We start from the raw sequence: 20,233 nt of genomic DNA on the forward strand, positions 1-20,233 counted from the left end.
GCAGAGTGGGACCAGGGGAAGAGAGGGCGGTCCGACATGCACCACAGGTCTCGGGGCTGGAATTGAATTCGGTTACCAAGGCCTCTGTAGCCAAAGTCTGATGTATTGTATTCCTCTGTGCCAGAGAGCTCCATTGTTGTCCAGAAACTATTAAAAACACATTAGCGAGTCACACTGTTTCACCGGGCGACATGTTGCTGAACATGAACACGTGCATTGCAGTTATTTGATCCCTCATGTGACACCCTTTACTCTTTTTCAGTAACTCAATGCGTAATTTACCAGTGGGTTTGAGGTTGTGAGCCACAGACCAGCTGGGGGAGTGGGAGTGTTTTTTTTTTGGAGACACAATAACACATTGTGTCAGCCTTTTCATGGGATTTGTTCACTAAAACAAAAAATGTAGAACATCCCCAACCGTACCCTTTACAGTCCTTCTGGCAGGCTGAAGGCCTTTACACACGAATATTCAACACAAAGTCGCGACAACTTTTCAAAAAGAGGTTGGAGGACTAACTACCGGGATCCTCTTGACTCTCGACCGTCGAGCATCTGAGAGTCTGTTGGAGGTAAACTGGTGTACAGCCTAGAGCTCGCTGAGCTGTTTCATTGAGCTTCCTTTCAGCATAATGCCCTGAGTGCCTGAGTTCCTCTGGTACATGTCTCTGACTTTTATTGTGAAAGGTAAGAATGTGAGGAAATGATCTGGTCAGTGCTGATTCGGGAGTAACAAAGTTTACCGTCTTCGTTTGAACTACGGAGTCTGCATGTTGTTGTACACTGCAGTGAACGTATTCAATTTGTCGGAACAATGTGATTGGTTCATGAATACTCAACCTCACTTCAGTAAAAAATCATAGAATTCGCTTTTTCAATGTGTAATATATTCCCATTCTGTGTGAAGGTACTCACGACAGAAACAACAATGATAAAAAAAAGCCGTGCCCGTGGTGTTTGCCCTTCCCGTGTTACACTGTGGTTCCCACTCTGCGTCACGTTCACCAGCCTCCCTCTCCCCAGCAGAGGAGGAGGGCTTTTTTGACACTGATGTAATTTAGTTGGCAGCCGCTCTGAGTGGAGGGCTGGCCGGGAGGGGCGGGGGGAGTTAGGGGTTAGAGGTCAGAATGTGTGCCCGGCTGGGAGCTGGAGCCGGCCCTAAGCAGCTGCCCGCCCCCCATCACCCAAACCCCAGCAACCCCCCCGTGCGTCCGTCCCCCTGGCACACTCCGCACATGATCTGTTATTCCCTTTGATGTCTTTCCTCTGGGAGGCGGTTATAAAAAAAAAAGGTAGAAAAGAGAGGGGGATGAAAAAAAAGGCGTAAACACCACCTGTTTATCTGTCGCCGGGTAACAGCGGAAAGGTAGTCTGGAGGCTTGTCATAATATGCACAGGAGGCAAAGAAGGGACGAGGGCTGCGGGGGATTACAAAGGGGGGGGATAAACAAATGGCATCAGAGAGAAGGCACGATAAGGGAAGCATGTGCATGCCACTGTACATTTGGCGGCCCTGGTTTTGAAACGCTTTTCAAAGTTTGTTTGAAATTGCATTAGAGGTTTATGTGAGGACAGAATACGCTGATAGAAAGAAAAATAATGACTCTTTCATGTGCTGAGAAAGAAAGTGATGAAGAATGATAGATATTATGGTATTGTTATAATAAACCGTTATTACACGAGCGACTGCGGCGTACACGGCAAGTACCAATGTCAGCCCAGCTTCACCGTACTGCTGAAAATGATAACAATGGTGCCGGAGCCAACTGAAATGAACCCCGGGGCTCCGCATGCCGTCTGAAGTGTGTAAGCTAATGACAGAGCTGACAGATCTAACCCAACGCGGCTCTTTTCATCCCCAGTCCACACTGGCTTTTTGGTGATATAAAGCTTCCCCATTAAATATGGAAATTTCCCTTTTTTTCCAGTGACAGATACTTCACAGAGGGGGGCTGATGGCATAGCCGGTGTTTTTTTGGAAGGGGAAGTGGCAGATTTTGATTAATGCGACCTTATCTGGTTGCGCACATGGAGGCAGAGGGGTTGCTGAGCTTGGCGGGGGCGGATGGCTGCCTGTTCTCTTCTTCTTCTTTTTTTCCAGGCCTCTCTCTTCTGCGCCCCGTTAGAAACGCTTTCGCTCGCTCGCTCTCTTCCGCTTCCGCTCACCCTTCATCTCCGTCGTCACGTCAGCTGTGCTTTGACGTCTTGTAGTCCTTTGACGTCTTGTAGTCCTTTGACGTCTTGTAGTCCTTTGACGTCTTGTAGTCCTTTGACGTCGTGCGGCCTTCTGGTGATTCTGTCTTCACCCTCTGTCTTCTCTTCACCTCCTCCGTGTCTCTGTGTCTATATTCACATTCCCTTTTCCAATCCCACTCGAGATGTTTCCCTGCTGCTCCGTTCTATCTTCAATTTGGTATCCTTTACTCCTGCCCTGTACCCTCTCCTCCACCTCCTGCCAGGCTGAGTGTGCAGTGAACAACCCCCCCCACCCGCTCCTCCATGTCGCTCCATCACCACCTGGCCTGCTTCCAATGCTTTTAGTGAGCGCTATCTGTCAAGCTATGAATAATACAGGCCCAAGCTGGTGTTAGCTTGCTAGCTAGCTACGTGGAATCCAAATGAGGTCTACAGCAGGAAGAGAGCGCTTGACTTCGAGCTCGCCACCACGCGCTCCCTACCAAGACAAGCAATTACTCAGCCCACAGCCCCAGCCGTGGCAATCACAAACGCAACCCCTCGCACACACACACACACACACACACACACACACACACACACACACACACACACACACACACACACACACACACACACACACACACACACAGCAGAAAAACACGCCTGATCCAAATAACACCAACATTTGTCTATGCAGAGTCTGAAAACTTTCTTTACCATTTGTGACAGAAAAATCCTTAGTGGCATCTTTCTTGGCTTGCACAAAGAAAAAGAAAAGTGCATCGTAATAAATAAAAAGCCTTTTTGACAGTGATTTCGTGGGGGATGATGACGAAATCCGAGCATTGATTGTGGGTCCAGAAACAAGATATGTGCCAAGCAAACGAAATGATATAAAGGAGGTTATCTTTATTGCTGAGGAAAAGAAACAAATGGTTGCGCGTGTATAGAGAAACAAGCAATTGAAATGACATGTTTGGCGAGGAAAACTCCAAAACCAAACGCCACTAAAATAGCTCTTAACGCCGTTCTGGCAGTGTATATTTTAGATGGCGCGGAGCTCCAAAGATCCATCAATCAACGGCAAAGTCACTTCATCATCTCTTATCTGTTGATTAACAGGGGAACACGTCGCGCACCTTTATCGCACTCGTCCCACCGCTATGGCAGCGGGCTGAGAGGGCTATCGCACGTATCGGGCATATGACACGTGTACGGGTCACTTAATTAGTTTTGCGCCGAGGCGTCCCGAGGTGACGGCGTTAACCCATCCATCATTGCGTCTAATCATTCGCCGGTGGAGTGTGGGATGTAATTACAGAGTGCTAGGCAACGACAGGCTTCACAGGTAAAAATAGTCATGCAGGATGAGAGACTTCTGCATGCGTTAGGCATGTGGGGGCATCTGTGTGTGTGTGTGTGTGTGTGTGTGCACAAGGTGTGCGTCGTGCATGTGGGTGGTTGGAGGTGTGTGTGGCTGTGTGTGTGTATGCATGCCAGCGTGTATTGTGGTAATGAGATCTAGTTAGTGATGCTCCAGAGTGTCTTATTAACAAATAATAACAGCGCTCCTTTGTTTTTTTTGTTGTTGTTGTTTTTTTTTACCTCTCCTCCTATCTATTATTCACACCTCACAGATTTACTCATGATTCATTTATAGGAGCATCTTGTGCAACCTAGAAACTAAATGTCACCCAAAACATCACTGTCAGATGGTGCCGAGCGTACGAACAACGACATAATCCGTACATAATAGTATGTCCACCCTTAAAATGTTGCGCATTAGATGCACCCGTATTTACAGCAACTATCCATCACTGCTGCAGCAAGATTGTGTCCCAAAAAAAGAGGGACTTCTGAAATCTAGCGCCCTCTATACATGCACACACAAGTGCGAATAACAGAGAGCTATTGAAATAGATGAGTCGGATTTTGCCGGATCAGTAACGAGGGCTGTAGTGAGGCCATTCTACCATTCAAACCCCCCATATTGTGAAATCAGCATGACGCCCTGTGTACTTTAACTGGATCTGAAATTGCCAGGTTGAAGAGAGGCACTCAGCTGGGAGCGCTGCTCTACATGTGAAGTAGGTTGTGTGTGTGTGAGGACTTAGCAGATGTGTGTGCGCGTGTGACTTGCATGTCTACATTTGTGTCGGTCGGCATAGAGAGAGCCTATGTAGGTGTGAATGTACGTGTGAATGTGTGTGTCAGAGTGCCGCCCTTTGCCTCTCTCTCTCGCTCTCTCTCTCTTGCTCTCTCTCTCTCGCTCTCTCTCTCCAGGTGAAGAGCCTCTTCTGGAGGCCCTGCTCCAGTCGAGGCCCATTGAAGCCAGGTTGGCAGCACTCTACCCAGATAGAGGTAAACCTACAGCACATCAGCACACCATCTGCCTTAGCGGCAAACACTTAGTGGACCATCAGACAGCAGCCGCAAGTGGTTTGGCACCAGCAGGCAGCAACGCCCTGCGCTGCAAAGGACTCTACTGTATTCTGCTATCGACTCCCAGAACATCGCTTTTCTCTGAATAAGTCGGACAAAAGCTGCTGGGGAAGTGATGCTTATAAGACTACATTTACACTGGCCCTGGCATGTGCTATTCCTGGAACACACATCACAGTCAGACAATTGACCTGTTTATGAAGATGTACAATTTAAAAGGATAGGTCTGGTGTTTTTCTGTCATCAAAAATAAAGACCAAAACCATACTTTTTGACTGTGGCACTCTGTCCCACGCCCATTTGCTCCTGCCGAAGAATTAAAACAGGTCACAAATATACCGTTGTATTTCACAAAATGAATTTAAAAAAGTGACTCAAAACTAGTAAATAGGGACTATTTCTAGATACGGATTAATCCACATGTGGTGCTCTAGTTTAGTGACTTTTCCCTGCAGCGTGACGTTGTGGGATTGAAAATAAAACCCAAAGTTTTTGTTTGAATGAAAAAGCATATCACCCAGTGCCACAGTGTGGCTCGTTGGTGTGGTTTTAATAGGTTTTGGAACAGTGGAGCTCTACGGCACAGAGGAAGGAGACACGCAGAAAGTCAACAGGTGCGATCTGTGTGAAACCAGAACGTAGATGTATTTGTCCCATAACGCCTGATCAAGTAATGCAAATGTGTTGCCTCAACCTAACCAAGTAGTTTTGTTGCCTAAACCTAAGCCAACTGTTTCCTGTGAGGACGCAAGTTTATTTTATAATTGACTGTATGCAAGTAACGAGGTATAATACGAATCGTTGTGTTGAGCACATATACGTCATTTGTATACACCAGACCAAATGTGGACTGATAAGAGAAGCGTTTCTATAGTGACCACAGTAGATGTTGCCCGTCGGTTATTTCTTCGCCTCACAATGTGTTCAAACCAATGAGCTCTCCCACTGTAGATACCCTGAGACTTATTGTGCCACTCTGCTGGTTGCTTGCTGCTCTCGTATCCGTCTGAGTGCTTTGAAAGCATGACATAGAAGAGAGAGCATAGATGCGTGTGTGTGTGTGTGTGTGTGTGTGTGTGTGTGTGTGTGTGTGTGTGTGTGTGTGTGTGTGAGGGAGTACATAGCATCCCGACTGTAGAGATGGCATTTAAGTGTCTCTCCCTTTGCACTCCAATAGTAGTGCAGACCCATTACCTCGCTGTGTGTGTGTGTGTGTGTGTGTGTGTGTGTGTGTGTGTGTGTAGATGTGTGTGTGTGTGGGGCTACAAATGTATTTCCGAGCCATTCCTCCCATCCTCTCGGTGCTCCCACGCGACTCAGCCCCTCTACCTTTCTGTTCCGATCCTTTTCTCATTCATCATGCTTCCCTCCCTGTCCTCCTGCCAGAGGTCTCTGCTAAGGTGTAATTTAGCTCCCACTGTTCTCTAATTTCTGCCTTAGTCAGGAGGGGCGTGGCTGCCCCCCCTGACACCGCGGATACAATCTGTCAATCATTTCCCCCAGCCAGGGAGATTGCGTTCAAAGTGAGAGTAATTGTTAAGTCTGCCCCGGCTTGGGTTGGATTGAACGCCCTCTCGCTTTGGCACCGAGAAAAAATATGTATTCCGAGGCAAGGCCAGGTGGATTTGTGAGGCTATTATTGTTGCTAAGGACAGGGTGAGGGCTCCCCTCATTTCACCTTTCGTCTTGTCTAATCTCTTTGCCTATCCTTTACTTTGGCCCTCAGTCCTCCACCCACTTTCCAATGGTGTATTCATTTTGTTCATACAATAGGACAAACACGCCTCTAAAATGTATTTTCCCATGGTTATCAAAGCTCGACTCCCTAACCTGCTATAACTCTGCCGTCCTGACTCGATGGCACACCAAACAGTTCTCTACACCAGCGGTTCCCAAACCTTTTAGGCCACGCACCCCCTTCTACATCCCGACCGGGTTCACGCACCCCCAATCCCCCACACCTTAAAAAAAACCGCAACAGAGCCTATTTATAGCCGCATAAAATCGGACCAATGCGAGAACTGTTTGCTCGCGCGTGGCGTTTGTTACAAGATTTAGTCCGCTGTATAAATTTCAGTTAGACAAGGCGTCACTTTTAAAAAGCAATAAGGATGGCGAGGACACACGCACAGGCTCAGAGGCAGATTGCATTTCACATTTATTTACTTAAACACAGTAAGCCACGAAAAGAACAAAGAGTGACACATGCATAGGCTCAGAAACAGATATAAATAAAAAAGGAGGAGTCCATATGAGGATGTTCACATGCAGCGCAGGTGGCTCAGCCTGCAGCAAGAGAGATAGAGAGGGAGAGGGACAGGGAGAAAGTGAGAGACTCACTTTGAGAGACTCGCGTGAATGAGACTGCAATAGTTTTTGGCTGTTTTGTAACTCTTCTAATTTTGATCTAAAAAATGTAAGGGGCTTCTGACTTGCACTGGCATGCTTGGTGTTCAGGTGGCGGCGCAAATAAGAGGCTTCAGACAGCTGTTAGCCAGAACCTCACTGCACAACACGCACTGTGGCTTCGGGCAATCTGCATCGCCAATCCAAGTGAAGCCCAGACCCAGATAATTGTCATCATATTTCCTCTTTTTTTTCCCAGTCTGATGCTCACTCTCGTCTCCTCTTTCTCCGACTCCCGGTCGATTTCTTCTCCCGGTCTCTCCCCAACGCACCTCTCCGTTTCTCTCCCTCCGGTTCCTCACTCTCTCTCCGTCCCTCTCCTCTTTTATTACTGATAGCTTTAGATGTCCCACCTGACAGCTTCCCTGATTTCAGCCAGTTTAACATATTTTCATGGATGTTGCTGAATGAATGAAATGACGTTAGGTGCACAAGCTAGGCTAGCAAGTGTGTACGTAAAAAAAAGAAGTGCATCTATTTATTAAATTGTACGTTTTTAATTTTAAATTTAAATCTTACAAAGGGAATTTTTATAATTAAAAAGTCCTACTTAATTTTTTTTTTAAATTATGTTTAATATTAATTATTACACTATTAGACCACCATTAAATTTTTCCTCTCGCGCACCCCCTAGAGGCAGCTTGCGCACCCGCACCACACTTTGGGAATCCCTGCTCTACACTATCAAATACATTTGAAACGATCTGATAAAAGGAATGCCGAGTCAACATTAACACAGTACCTGTTACTATTCCTTTTTTTGTTAAAGTCCATGAAAAGCTTCAAACTAAAACTGGTGAGCAGGAATGTTGTAACAGTTCCTCTGCCTTCGCTCTCCTGGTTAAATCATTGAAACCTGCTTTAGAAAACACTTGAGTCCCCTGGTTACATTTCTGTTCCACATGGAACATGTTGATTTATTTTCACGTTTCCCTTTTCATTACAGGAACCACTTACCTGTGTCTGCTGGCACGTTACTGAATACATTCGGGGGATTTGCCCATTCCCATAAAGCAGATTCACACCACAAAGACAAGCGTGATCAAGGGCATCGATTCCCAAGACGACGTTTGCTTACAAGTTCCCGTGCCGTTTTTAATTAATGTACCCGAGTCAATCACCTGTATCAACGTTGACTAATCTGCAATGCACTGCCAACCAAGCCGACACATTAATGACCCATTAACCTTTGTTCGTGAGCCGATAAATCAGAGTTAACAATACGTCCTACTCCTTCAGCTGAGTGACTTCACCGCTGACCTTGTAACCTTTATGAAGGACAGGTATTGTTATCGTGTTGCTTTAGCTGACATGGGAGCAGCGTCCTGTACAGTATGCAGATTAAGTCTGTTACTGTAGCCCTGGAAGTTTGGTGGGGAGATTGTTCCTTAGCTGTGCTTGGTTGAAGGCCAGGGTTAGACAGATTTTATCAGCTGATTAAGCTAACATTAGCTCCATGATGTCTCCGGCTGCTATATAGGATTCAGAGCATTAATATAGCAGCAAATCAGTGACATGTTGAGAGCTGTTGAGGCAATAGAAGTGCTCCCAATCACATATAGTATACCTTGTGAGAGGTCTTGAATATGCACTAGTTAATCCATGTAGAAAATTGCACTAGTTAGTCCTTGTGTTATAAGTTATAAGTAAAAGGACCTTTTTTAAATTATTTTAAAAGTATATTTTACTTTTGTACAGTACAAGAATAAATGGTGTGAGGGCTCAATTAACGTCTCAAATAACTTTGTCTGGGTTTGCTGGAAGTTAGCTTTTGATATGCCCACTGGCTTTTGAAGTTGCATTAATACACAATCACTAACGTAGCTATTTAGCTAACGTAGCTAAATTACAGTTTAGTAGATGAACACAGTTTTATCTCTCCTTATACATTTTCGCTCTTACAATGCTTCAGTATGTAGATATAGATACGTATACAGTGTATAGATATACATATACGTCTCTGGTTGCGGCAGAGACCTGTCAATCACAGTAAGCCCGCCCTAAAGCATCCCCTGCTTTGTGTTCTGTTTGACTCTAAATTGATCATCATTTACTAAATGAACATCATGCTGTATTGGATAAGACTTGAAACTAGGGATTGAGACATAAACTCATGTTTACAATGTTTACTGAGGGAATAAATCAAGAGAGAAGTAGAGTCATTTTCTCAAAGTCTTCTATACAACCAGAGGAGTCGCCCCCTGCTAGAGAGAATGCAGGTTTTAAGACCCCTCCGCATCGGCTTCACTCGACAGAACCGGAGGTTGCCGCCTGGTTTAGTTACAGTTGCTGAGGCAGTGATTGGACCATCACAGTTCGGGGGAGGGGTTTAGCGCACGGTCAATGGAGTAAACAGATCATACTCTTGCTCTAAAATGTCTAATGATCATATGTTCAAATGCTGCTAATCCGCAACAGCAGACACGTAATTGATAGTAGCTTACAGAGTACACGCACACACACACACACACACAAACACACACGCGCAAATACCCAGCCAGTATAGACACCCACCCGAACCCCCATGGGTGAGTGTCTACAGAGTCTTATGGCATTTGCAGGGTCTCTGAGGGTATTCAAACATTCAAAGGCTGCGTGTGAAGCGGAGAGAGGTGGAGGATACGGATGGTGTGCCGCCGTCTAAAGGGGAGTGGGGAGAAAAAGGAGGGGGGGTAATTAACATATTAATGACCCCACCTTCCTACAGCTTCTGTCGGATAGTCCAAACACTTTGATAAGTATGCAAATGAGAGCCGCACCATCTGAAGAGGGAATTAGAGCTGCCAGAGACAGCCGAGAGAGATGGGAGGGGTGGAGAGAAAGAGGAAGGTAGGAAGGAAGGAGGGAAGGGAATGAGCAAGGAAGGGAGGGACGGGGTGTTAGTGGGGAAAGGGGAAACTGAAAAGAGGCAGGAAAGAGGAGCAGAAGAGGAATGCCGAGATGAAGAAACAGAAGGAAGGAAGAGAGGGGCGAGTGAGATAGGAAGCAGTCTCAGGCGTGCAGATGAACTGATATCCTCGTGTTTGTTTTAGTTGTCTTTAATTATCTGCCGCGCACGGTTGGTAAATGTGTGTGTGTGTGTGTGTGTGTGTGTGTGTGTGTGTGTGTGTGTGTGATGGCAAAAGAAAATGAACGAAAAGATGTCCCTTCCTTTCATTCTTGTGCTGTCCAGCTCTCAGATCGATGCCAGTGGCCAGTCGGCCCCGCAGGGATGTGCAGAATGGCTGCAGGGGCTCAGACCAGTGGGCATACAGGCTTTGCAGGAGGGCGGGGGAGGGGGGAGGTGAGAGGTGGGGAGTAACGACCCCGAGCAGACAAGGGCAAGTCATTATAACACGGACCGATCTCACTCATTCTATCGCTGAGGAGAATGGCGAGTAATAAGGATGAGGGAGAGCACCATGGGAGAGCAAGTGTTCAATGTGGCTGAGACAAAGAGAACGAGAGGGGGAGAGACACAATGTGTGAATGTGTGTGTGTGTGTGTGTGTGTGTGTGCGCGCGTTTGGGAGAGACACCTCGTGCGAACCAAAGGATTCACCGACACGCTCGTCACGTTCCTCGATTATGTTGAATAATTAAAGCGTTTCATTAAGTCGATCGTTTCCTGTTCGGCCATGTTTCAGCTCTGACACCGGCAATTAAAGCCGGGGCCGGGACGCTATACGCCTCTCTCATTCTGCCGGTCGGCGACGAGAGCACAACCGTATGTCTTTTGTGTGAAAGCGGGACTCTGACAGGGGAAAAATGAGGGGCTTTAGCAGTCATCCGCCTTACTTAACTGTTCTCAACACTTCAGTGCAAAAGCACACCGGGACTGACAATGAACGCTGCGTGCTCAAGGTGAAATCGTGCAAATCTGGATTTGGTTTCCTTGGACGTTTTTTGATTAATGCAAATACGGGAGTGAATAGTTTACCTTTGCGAAGCCAGCCTCAGGCATTGAGACATCCACCTCGAACACCTTTACATATTGATAGCTTTTACATCGGGTGTAATTTTATTCCTAGTTTTTTTTTGGGATACATGCGGTCAAGTGAACAAATACCGTATTCCCGCCAGCCAGACATCCATCAGCTTGCATAATGATGGATTCAGTGCTCTTTGATGTTGTAATACTGTGAGAAGTGCACTCGCTCAACTACACGACGGCCGACAACACGCAAGTATCTTCACAAATCGTGGCATTTGTTCAAAATCAGGGGAATTCTTCACTGTGCATTAACACCATAATTAGCAAAATCCCGTGCTGTCCCAGTTACGTAAGACGGCTCTTTTTGTCTTTTGAAATTGGATTACTGCAGGAGGAGCCATCTATTTTCAGAAGTGTGTGTGTGTGTGTGTGTGTGTGTGTGTGTGTGTGTGTGTGTGTGTGTGTGTGTGTTTCTGTATCCCTGGCACAAAGCTATCCTCCCCTATTGAGCTCATGTGCAGTGCTTATACACCCCAATAAACATGATTAGCATGGCAGACTGTAAATATGCAAATGACAAAAGAGACGTGGAGGGGAATGTTTATGCTGTGAGCTCGGTCTAGCCCCTCCCCCGCCCCACCTTTGCGTATGAAAACCACGATGAGCTTTATTGAGACGGGGGGCGGGCGGGGGGTCCCTGTTAAAGCTATCTTTATTTTATTTTTTTCTTTCATGAAAGAAATTCAACCATGTAATTGGCGCTTTGAAGGGAGAGGGACGCCTTTACCTTCCACGTCTTTCATATCTGCTTTCATGGCGCAGACACAGGGCAGCTCTAATGATGCGCGGATGCCCTCTGAAGGGTTTCTCCCCTCGTGTCGTCCAACCTGCACCTCCAGCTGATTTGGGTTCTGTGCCCTGTACCCCATACTACATACACCAATCTAGCCAGAAAGAAAAGAATCTCGGGATCCACTTGACACGAAGGTCGCTGCAATTTGGAAACGGGACACGTTCAACATCGATAAACTTTGAATGAAAGCATTCTGGGCGGGGGGCTTCAGCGCTCTGCAGACCGAGTCGAGCATGCAGTCTGCAGTGGGTCTTTACAGGCTGCGGCTCATTGACTGCAGCTCACTTTAGCTGTTGGATGCTGGATATTCTAACTTTACAACCAAGCTCTTCTTCACTCCCCTGGAGTCAACGAGCGATGAGCGGTTCTCCACAACGATCCACAAGGCACTTGCACACGGGCACGCGGTCTGACAACGCCGCCAGCATCAACGCCGAGGCCGAGCTGCTTCGTCCTGCAAGGCCATTATATATTGTTTATGAGAGCGACTCGTCTGAAATGCATGTGAATACGGCGTGTACACAAGAGCTCAACCAATACATTTCTGAGGCAAATACCAATATAGATTTTTTTCAGGTATTTTGGCTTTATCTTTAGTGTTTTTTTGGTCCTTTTTTTTTTTACATGAACGGTGGTAATCCTTAAGATTTCAGTCCTGATTGATTCAGAGTTTCTATCGAAGTGAAAACAAAGTCATTGTGCTTTTTAACAGTGTGAGTTTAACAGTCAGGAGTCTTGAGCTACCATATTAACATGCTATTTTTCAGAGTTGTGTGTCTGTACACAATGGAGAAAAACTGTCTTTTGTCAGACATTCAGTTCATAATATGGCAAGTATATACATAATTGCAATACTTTCATTGGTGGGAGCCCACTATTGCAATACTTCTGTTGCCGAAAGAGGTAACACATAGTGGCTTAGAGGAGAGTTGTAAAAGTGACTGATACATAATGTATACTCTCACCATAACCATATCGACTCTGTTTTATTGGCGACTCTATGGGAATAAAACTGTAACAAAAGTGTGTCCATTTTTGTGTCAACCCAGTCAAAAGAAAAGCCTTCAAATTACAGGCTTCAGAGAGCTCCGCCAACATCTTCAGATACATTCAGAGGACGAACTGGAAAATCCACCCTTCTGTCTAATCTTCAAAAACGACATCAAGCTAATCCGCGTATCATGTATGAAGAATGGTGTTGCTCGATGTCTTTCATTGGGCGTAACCAGAAACACGCACCTGTCTCCAACCAGATCTCAGAACGGAGAACCTAAAATCTTTGCACAGCTCGTCCGCTTTCCCTCAGCAAAGCACTGAGACTATCATTCGCCTGACTCCTGACCACCGTACGCAGTTCTCCACCCACATGTGTTACAGGGCTGCACACTACAGCAGGCTGTGTACATTGGAACACAAGTGCGATCACATGCACCGGCGTAACAGAGGCACCCTATCTGACGCAGACCAGGCTGCTGCATGCAAAGTCAAGCGTGTTCGTCCTGAAGACCATCAACTCTCCGGGGAGAGGGAGCCATCGAGCGGCATTATCGACATTATAGACGCCTCAGCCTGGAGATAGGCTTCACATCGATCCCCTGATTAATTACTATCTGCAGGCGGCAGCAGAGTGAGGGAGGAGATGGGAGGGAGAGAGAGGCAGAGAGAAGTGAGCGGGGAGGTGAGAACGGTGGAAAATGGGGAAAGGGAGGGGGAGACAGTGGAGAGGGATGGAGGATTGAGGAGAGAGAGGAGGGAGAGTACACCTTGTACAATCTATGAATATCAGCTAAAGGTTACACAGTAATCTTCCAGGTGGAATAATATTTTATTGATAAATAGGTAGGCAGGAACTCTTATCTTAGCTGCAACCGCCCCTACCGCACAGCCAAGGACGAAATGAAAATCACACATAACTGGGGTGGAACCAACTCGCAAAGACAAGCAGAGGACACTGAAATAGCCACTGCTGTATCCAGGTTATATATATATATATATATATATATATATATATATATATATATATATATATATATATATATATATATATATATGTTTGTGTGTAATCCAGTTTAGCCTCGTGCGTGTGTTGCTAACTTAACAGTCAGAACTGCAACTGGACGGGCGGGCTGAGTGGCTAACATTAATGAACTCCAGTGAGATCCTTTGGGCTACACTCCTCATCCTCCCAAGAGACTGTGCAGCGCTGAGCGGAACATAAGTCAATAAGCTGCTACGACGCCAGTGTGAGGGCTCCATTAGGACCACTGCTTAGGAGTGGCTGCCGGTGCATTTGGATGGCAACAAAGCTATTTTGGGGTTGTGCATCGTCCCTTCGGGCGAGAAGCCCCTCAGTCAAACCATGATTGTGCACGGAGGGATGCAGGATAACCGTACTTTTTTACTTATCCAATGATGGACGGACAAATCTTTTCTGTGGAGCATGTACCAGGGTTGCTTTCCAGGAAATAGCCACAGCCTTCTGCTCTGACTGTGACTCTTTCAGAACATTCCAGTATTTTCTACCTGTTCTATTATTTTCCTTATCCACGTAGTTATTAAATCCTAATTATTTATCAAAAATCTCTTTGTGTAAATATTTTGTGAAAGCATCAATAGTTAACCCCCACCAATAGTTATCAACTTGGTCAAAAATAGCACGATGTTGGGTGTTCTCCGTATGGCCCTCTACACTCCCAGTACATGGCAGGGACAATGAAGCATACATCGCTTTACTTCCACCCAATACACATCCCATTATTGCACTCTGAAAGAACTAAATGGAGTATTCTATCTGGACCCACGTACATCGAGGCATCACAACACCGTAGCCATTGAAACCCGACATGCAGTCTGTTGGAGTTCAGTGTGAGCCGGCTGCTCTGTGGACTGCAATGTGGCTGGACAGATAATAATAATAATGTATTTCTTGTATTTGTAGGTAACAGGTGATGCCGCAAAATAACATCAATACCAGTGATATTGTTTTTGAGTATATAGACAAAATATATATTTTTTAAATTAGATGACAAAATAAAAACTAAGCTTATCCTCGTTAGGGCCAAAATCTTCTGTTCAGATTTAAGTCCATTCATATCTGAATAACAATATATATCACCATATATATAGTGCTTTCTGGTATGTCAATAAAAACACTGTCTATATAAAATAACCACATGGCAAAGTCTATGTTGCATACTCTTGTGTGAACCAATAACAAGTACTGAGTAATATACATTTCAGGTTCAAGTGAAATTGAAGTAATTCATATTTACAGCTACACACTGACTTTGTGTGTGCACGTTTATGTACGCGTACAAATACATAATTCAGTCATTTCAGATTTTCGGAGACATTTGAGCGGACTTGTTATTATCAATTCAGACAACGTAATTGTGTATCACGATGTCTCAAAATAGATTTAATCTCAATATGATTCTGTAGAAAGACGATAAGTCATCCCCCTCACGATGGTGCGATCCTTAAAGAAATGACCTCTTAAAAACATGAGGGAACTTTTTTGCAGCGACAAAGAAAACCTTCAACTTTGAAATGAAGCTGTGTTCCACCTTCCACCCACTCAACTCACCCAACAACAACCTAAAGGCTGTAGGCGTACACGGAGAGGAGGAGTTGTGCTGCATGGCTAATGAATTGAGAATGGTCCATCATGCTAAATATCTCAAACACAAAAGACAAAAAAACTGAATTATTTAGCTTGTCTAGTTGGACTGCAAAACGATGAGAAACCCCTCTGATTTAATATTTCATGCGAGGGAACAGAAACAACTAGTGGGAAGAAGGAATCGGGTGCTGATATCGTCTTTTGTGATGTTGAAGGTGTTCAAAGAGAGAGAGAGAGAGAGAGAGAGAGAGATTAGAGAGAGAGAGAGAGAGAGAGAGAGAGAGAGTGGCATCAGGGCTCACTGGCTGCTGACGCCTGGGCAGCTATCAGACAGCAGCTGGAAGGAACGGTTTGACTGTCTCTAGCTCACAACTAAAACAATGGCAGGCCACTTGTGTGTGTGTGTGTGTGTGCGTGTGTGTGTGTGTGTGTGTGCGTGTGTGTGTTTGTGTGTAAGTGCTGTGCACTTTTTTCAATCCCACTGACCTGAAAAGCTCTGTTAATGCTGGATCCACAGGCACTACGAGAGAGAGGGAGAGGGAGAGAGATTATGAAACTGACTTGTGCTTCATCCACAGGCTCTTTGTACAACACATGAAAAGGAACCTGCTGAATAGTTGATCACTGGGATTTATGGATCTGTGGAGGTTTACCATGAAATAAATAATTTCAGTGAAACACTTCAAGCTCAGTAAAATGCATACATATATTCATTTGAGAAGATATCTTTGCCTTAAATTGATGGTTTAGTATTTCTAAAAGATACGTTTTTTTTTTTTAAACTAATTCTCACTAGTGTGTAACTGTAATCTGAAGTAGTTTCAAATGTGAACAATGTTTAGCGAACAACTGCTTACACACTATTTGTGTTCATGTATTTCAGTGTATGTGTGGATTGGGGATGAGAGGATTGACTGTGCACCTGGGATCATAGTTTAATATCAGTATGTTCATTTTGTAATTTGAGTAAAAAAAAGAAAAAAATAGAGAAAAGGATTAGCAGTGTACATGTTTTGCAGTTTTCTTAAAATATTATTTATGTAAATGTATAACATTAGTAATTTTCTTTTTACCAGTGTACCATGTTTTATGGTTCATTATTGGTTCTTTGTTCGATACAATAAGTTACATGTTCTTCTGCAGCTTTGATATCCTAGTGAGCTAAAGACAATCTTTTCCTCTGGCAGACACTTTTTGATGTGACGTGAAGAATAAACGACACGGAAATGCAAAATTACCGCCTGTGAATATATTGCATCAGAACTGTACATACTGGCAGCCATGACTATTTGCAATACTCTTTCAATTAAAGGTTTTAATAGACTCATAGGCAGAATACCAACTACCAAAATCCTGTTGGCCCAGAGGGTCTGGCAGACTGTCGTAAAGCTTAAAGCTACTGTAAGATATTTTATGAGTTCCCTAATAGCGAGCGCTCTCAGTGAATTTGAGCTATACATCGTTTATGTCTCGGGCTTTTATTGTGAAAGGTACGGCCGGAAAGAGTTGATCTGGTCTACGCTGCCTTTGTCAAGGTTGAAGGTCGTAATAGAGTTAGCTTAGTTTCAGTTCGGACTACAGAGCCTCCGTGCGCTACACCACACTTTAGTGTACGTTCTGAATATATCCGTTCCAACACAACGTGATTGGTCGATGCATTCATTCGCGGTTCGAAACTCAAAATGACATCGCTTTCTGCTGCGTAATATTTGTCCGTGTGAAAGTGCCCACGACAAAAAACAACAGTCCACCGGCCCGAAGATGATTTCAGTGCCAGTCCTCCGGCCTCTCCTTGGCCGACAAGCAGAGCACTCAGGTGAGTCAATCAAACGAGGGGCCTCGTGGTCACGGCCTTCGCCACGCAGAGCTTGATCCACTCAGTGTAGGAGCAATGGTCACCACCTTGTTCTTTGCTCAGTCAAAGATGTTCAACATTTTCTGGAGTTAAAGGGAATTAAATATGCATCAAGAGGGTCCTCTGATTCAAAAATTGCCTCTTTTTAGATAACATTTAGACATATGAGAGAGGGCAGACGGGGGGCTGGTGGGGAGTAAGATTAGGGCAGATTTAGGTGTCATCAAATGTCTCCAAAAGCTAATGAAAAAGCTAAAAGAAAGCTAATGTTTCCCTCCAATATTCAGTGCTAAACTGACTCCCTGAGACCACTGAACTCCTCCTACGTCATGCTGGTTGTGCTCAAGTCACTCTGTGTGTTACTGCCGTGTTTCAATATAGAGAAAGCCCCTAAGCCGGCTGGACCAGACGTGTTTTGTGAAGTCGCAATGACCTTTGACCCCAGCAGTTCATCCTTGAGTCCAAGACAACATTTGCCGAACATTTTGCTGAAGGCATTATGGAGATATTGCATTCACAAGTATGGACCGGACGGAGAGACGGACATAAAGAGGTATGAACATATGAGATGTATATGTTTATACGAAACATAAGGCCTTCAGAGGCATAAACAGTAATACAAAAATGAAAAGTGTCACTGTTTTATCAGCTAAAACTGAGAGCTACCTGTTGTTTGTTTTTTTTGCACTATGTATCGTTTTACAGGATTAGATGTCACTGTGGCAGACTTTTCATTTTGAACATTTTGAAAATGTGGACTTGGTGATTTAATTTCTGCAAGATATCTCAAAATAGAGAGAGAGAGAGAGAGAGAGAGAGAGAGAGAGAGAGAGAGAGAGAGAGAGAGAGAGAGAGAGAGAGAGAGAGAGAGAGAGAGCAGTGAGAAGAGGCAACTCAACTGTGACAGTCTGGGATTTGTGCAGCGGTGTGTGTACAGTGTGTGTTTGTGTTGGGGGGAGAAAGGGGGTGAAGGTCACCCTGAATGACAGCGCTGCTGTGTGTGTGTGTGTGTGTGTGTGTGTTCGTGCAGATACCTTTGGAGCGTGTTCGGTGGCGCTTATCGTCTGCATCCACCTCCATCTGCAGAGGAGGCACGAACAAGCTGTTAGACACCGCGACAGACAGCACTGAGAAATTATCTTTAATTTGGTTTCGTGTTCCTTCAAATCCAGTACCTTTGCCTCTCCTTGTCAAACATGCAATTCACACCTGATGTTGGGAACACTCGGTTGTAACGCTTCATGCGCTCTACTGTTGGTGACGGACTGACTCGCTGTCATTTAAAGAAAGGAACATTTGGAAACCATTGCTGAGTAAAGGAGACCGACTGGTACATACAACTGTTTTTATACGAGCGGATGTCTTCAATCAAAAGTCAATATTTAGTGGATAGCTGTTTAAAAAGGGAAAGTGCACACAGTATTTCAGGGATTATCTCCAAACTAATACAAATTATGCAAAGACTCATAATTGGCCAAGATAGAATAATTAGTTTATTAACTGATTAAAAGAGTTGTTCAAACCCCCCCAAAAAATGTTTGGGGAAATGTTTTGTCTCTTGCTCTTAAGATGACTTGAATGAATTTCTTCTTCATTTGATAGAGAGACAAGCAAGACAATTGGTAACATACCCCGGGTCAAACAAACACAAGACTGGCTGGCCCATGAGAAACCAAGTCTTGTTTTAACCTTCATTTTGTTACGTTACTTCCATATTTTATAGTTTATTCATTTTATGTAGCAAACCATTCCTAAACCTAACCAGTACTTTCGTTGCGCAATTAAACCTGAAATCTAAGTACATTCCTGACACTTGCATAACTGACTCTCGGGGCAGCGGCGGTATTCTGACCAGGTGGGGAGTGAGAATGTGTCGCAACATCATTTATTCCATTTTCAGAAATTGCCATATTGAAATTATGCATAACATCCATTCTTTACTTCTCATTCATCATTCTCTCCGTCCATCTGTCCAACCGTTCATGCCCTCATTCATGAATGTGTGTGACCATCCATCCGTCGTTTCACACATGCACTGCAGGCGTAACACCACCTCACTGCTGGTTCTCCTCCTCAGGGTTCAGCCCGATCAGGCTCTTCATATGCCAGAGTAAGCATCATCCTCCCTCCCACCTCTCTCTCTCGTATGTTCCTCTAAAGGTAGGCTCGTTTCCACACCAACACAACATAAATTGTTGAGGGGCCTGAACGTCGCTCTGTTATTTCCAGATGTCCCTAAATATTCATGCCTGCTGGCTTCGGACTATGACGGGGGACGTTGCCCTGTTTGGATGTCTCTTTTTATTAAACATGATTTATTAACACCACACTTACTGTACTGTGGAGCCTCTCAGCTCTAATGGTGTGTTTCTTTATGAAGGCCCATAAATGTTTCAACGGGAGAAAAATAAAATGATGAAAGGCAGGGATACCTTGTAAATCTTATTAGCGTAGCAGGGAGGGAACGACCTATGGTATTTTGGGAAGGGTGATCCAAACTATATATATAGATATCTATATATATATTTATAAGAATCTTTATATCTCTATCGATATATATTTATATATATATATATATATATATATTGTACATAAAACGCAACTGTAGTTACTATGGCAATGCAAAATAAACCCTTCCTTGAGAACAAAAAGGAAGTAAAAAAGGGAAACAACAACGAATGAATCCTCATCCAGACCGAGACTGAGCACAGTGAGTGAGCACATATGAGTGTGTAACCTTGATTTCCCCTGAAGTAGTTATGTGAGCAAAGACACATTGAGATATAACACTTTTCGTTCCTTCTACTAGTTTGCATCTACTCATTGCTGCTTTTTCTGTACTGAAATACCCAGAGATCACTTGTCAATCAGTGTGGGCGGCACTGTCATTTCTATTCAATTGATTTCATGAATTTAAACGTTTCTGTAGGTGGCGCTCTTTTCTTTCTCTGCTTATCCATGGAGGCCA

At 44.6% G+C, this 20,233-nt stretch overlaps 1 protein-coding gene across 1 annotated transcript in view; it reads right to left on the reverse strand.

The window, feature by feature from the left end:
• Positions 1 to 18,345, reverse strand: part of myt1lb (myelin transcription factor 1-like, b) — a gene marked incomplete at both ends in the record, with an annotated part of 56,870 nt that extends 38,525 nt beyond the window's left edge. The window contains 2 exons of the mRNA XM_079226742.1: positions 15,897 to 15,930; positions 18,300 to 18,345. Coding sequence (XP_079082868.1) covers positions 15,897 to 15,930; positions 18,300 to 18,345 — 80 coding nt within the window. The remainder of the gene's footprint in view (positions 1 to 15,896; positions 15,931 to 18,299) is intronic.
• Positions 18,346 to 20,233: the final 1,888 nt, after the last annotated feature.

The sequence above is a fragment of the Taurulus bubalis genome (genome assembly GCF_910589615.1).
Source record: "Taurulus bubalis genome assembly, chromosome: 1".
NCBI classification, from domain to species: Eukaryota; Metazoa; Chordata; class Actinopteri; order Perciformes; family Cottidae; genus Taurulus; species Taurulus bubalis.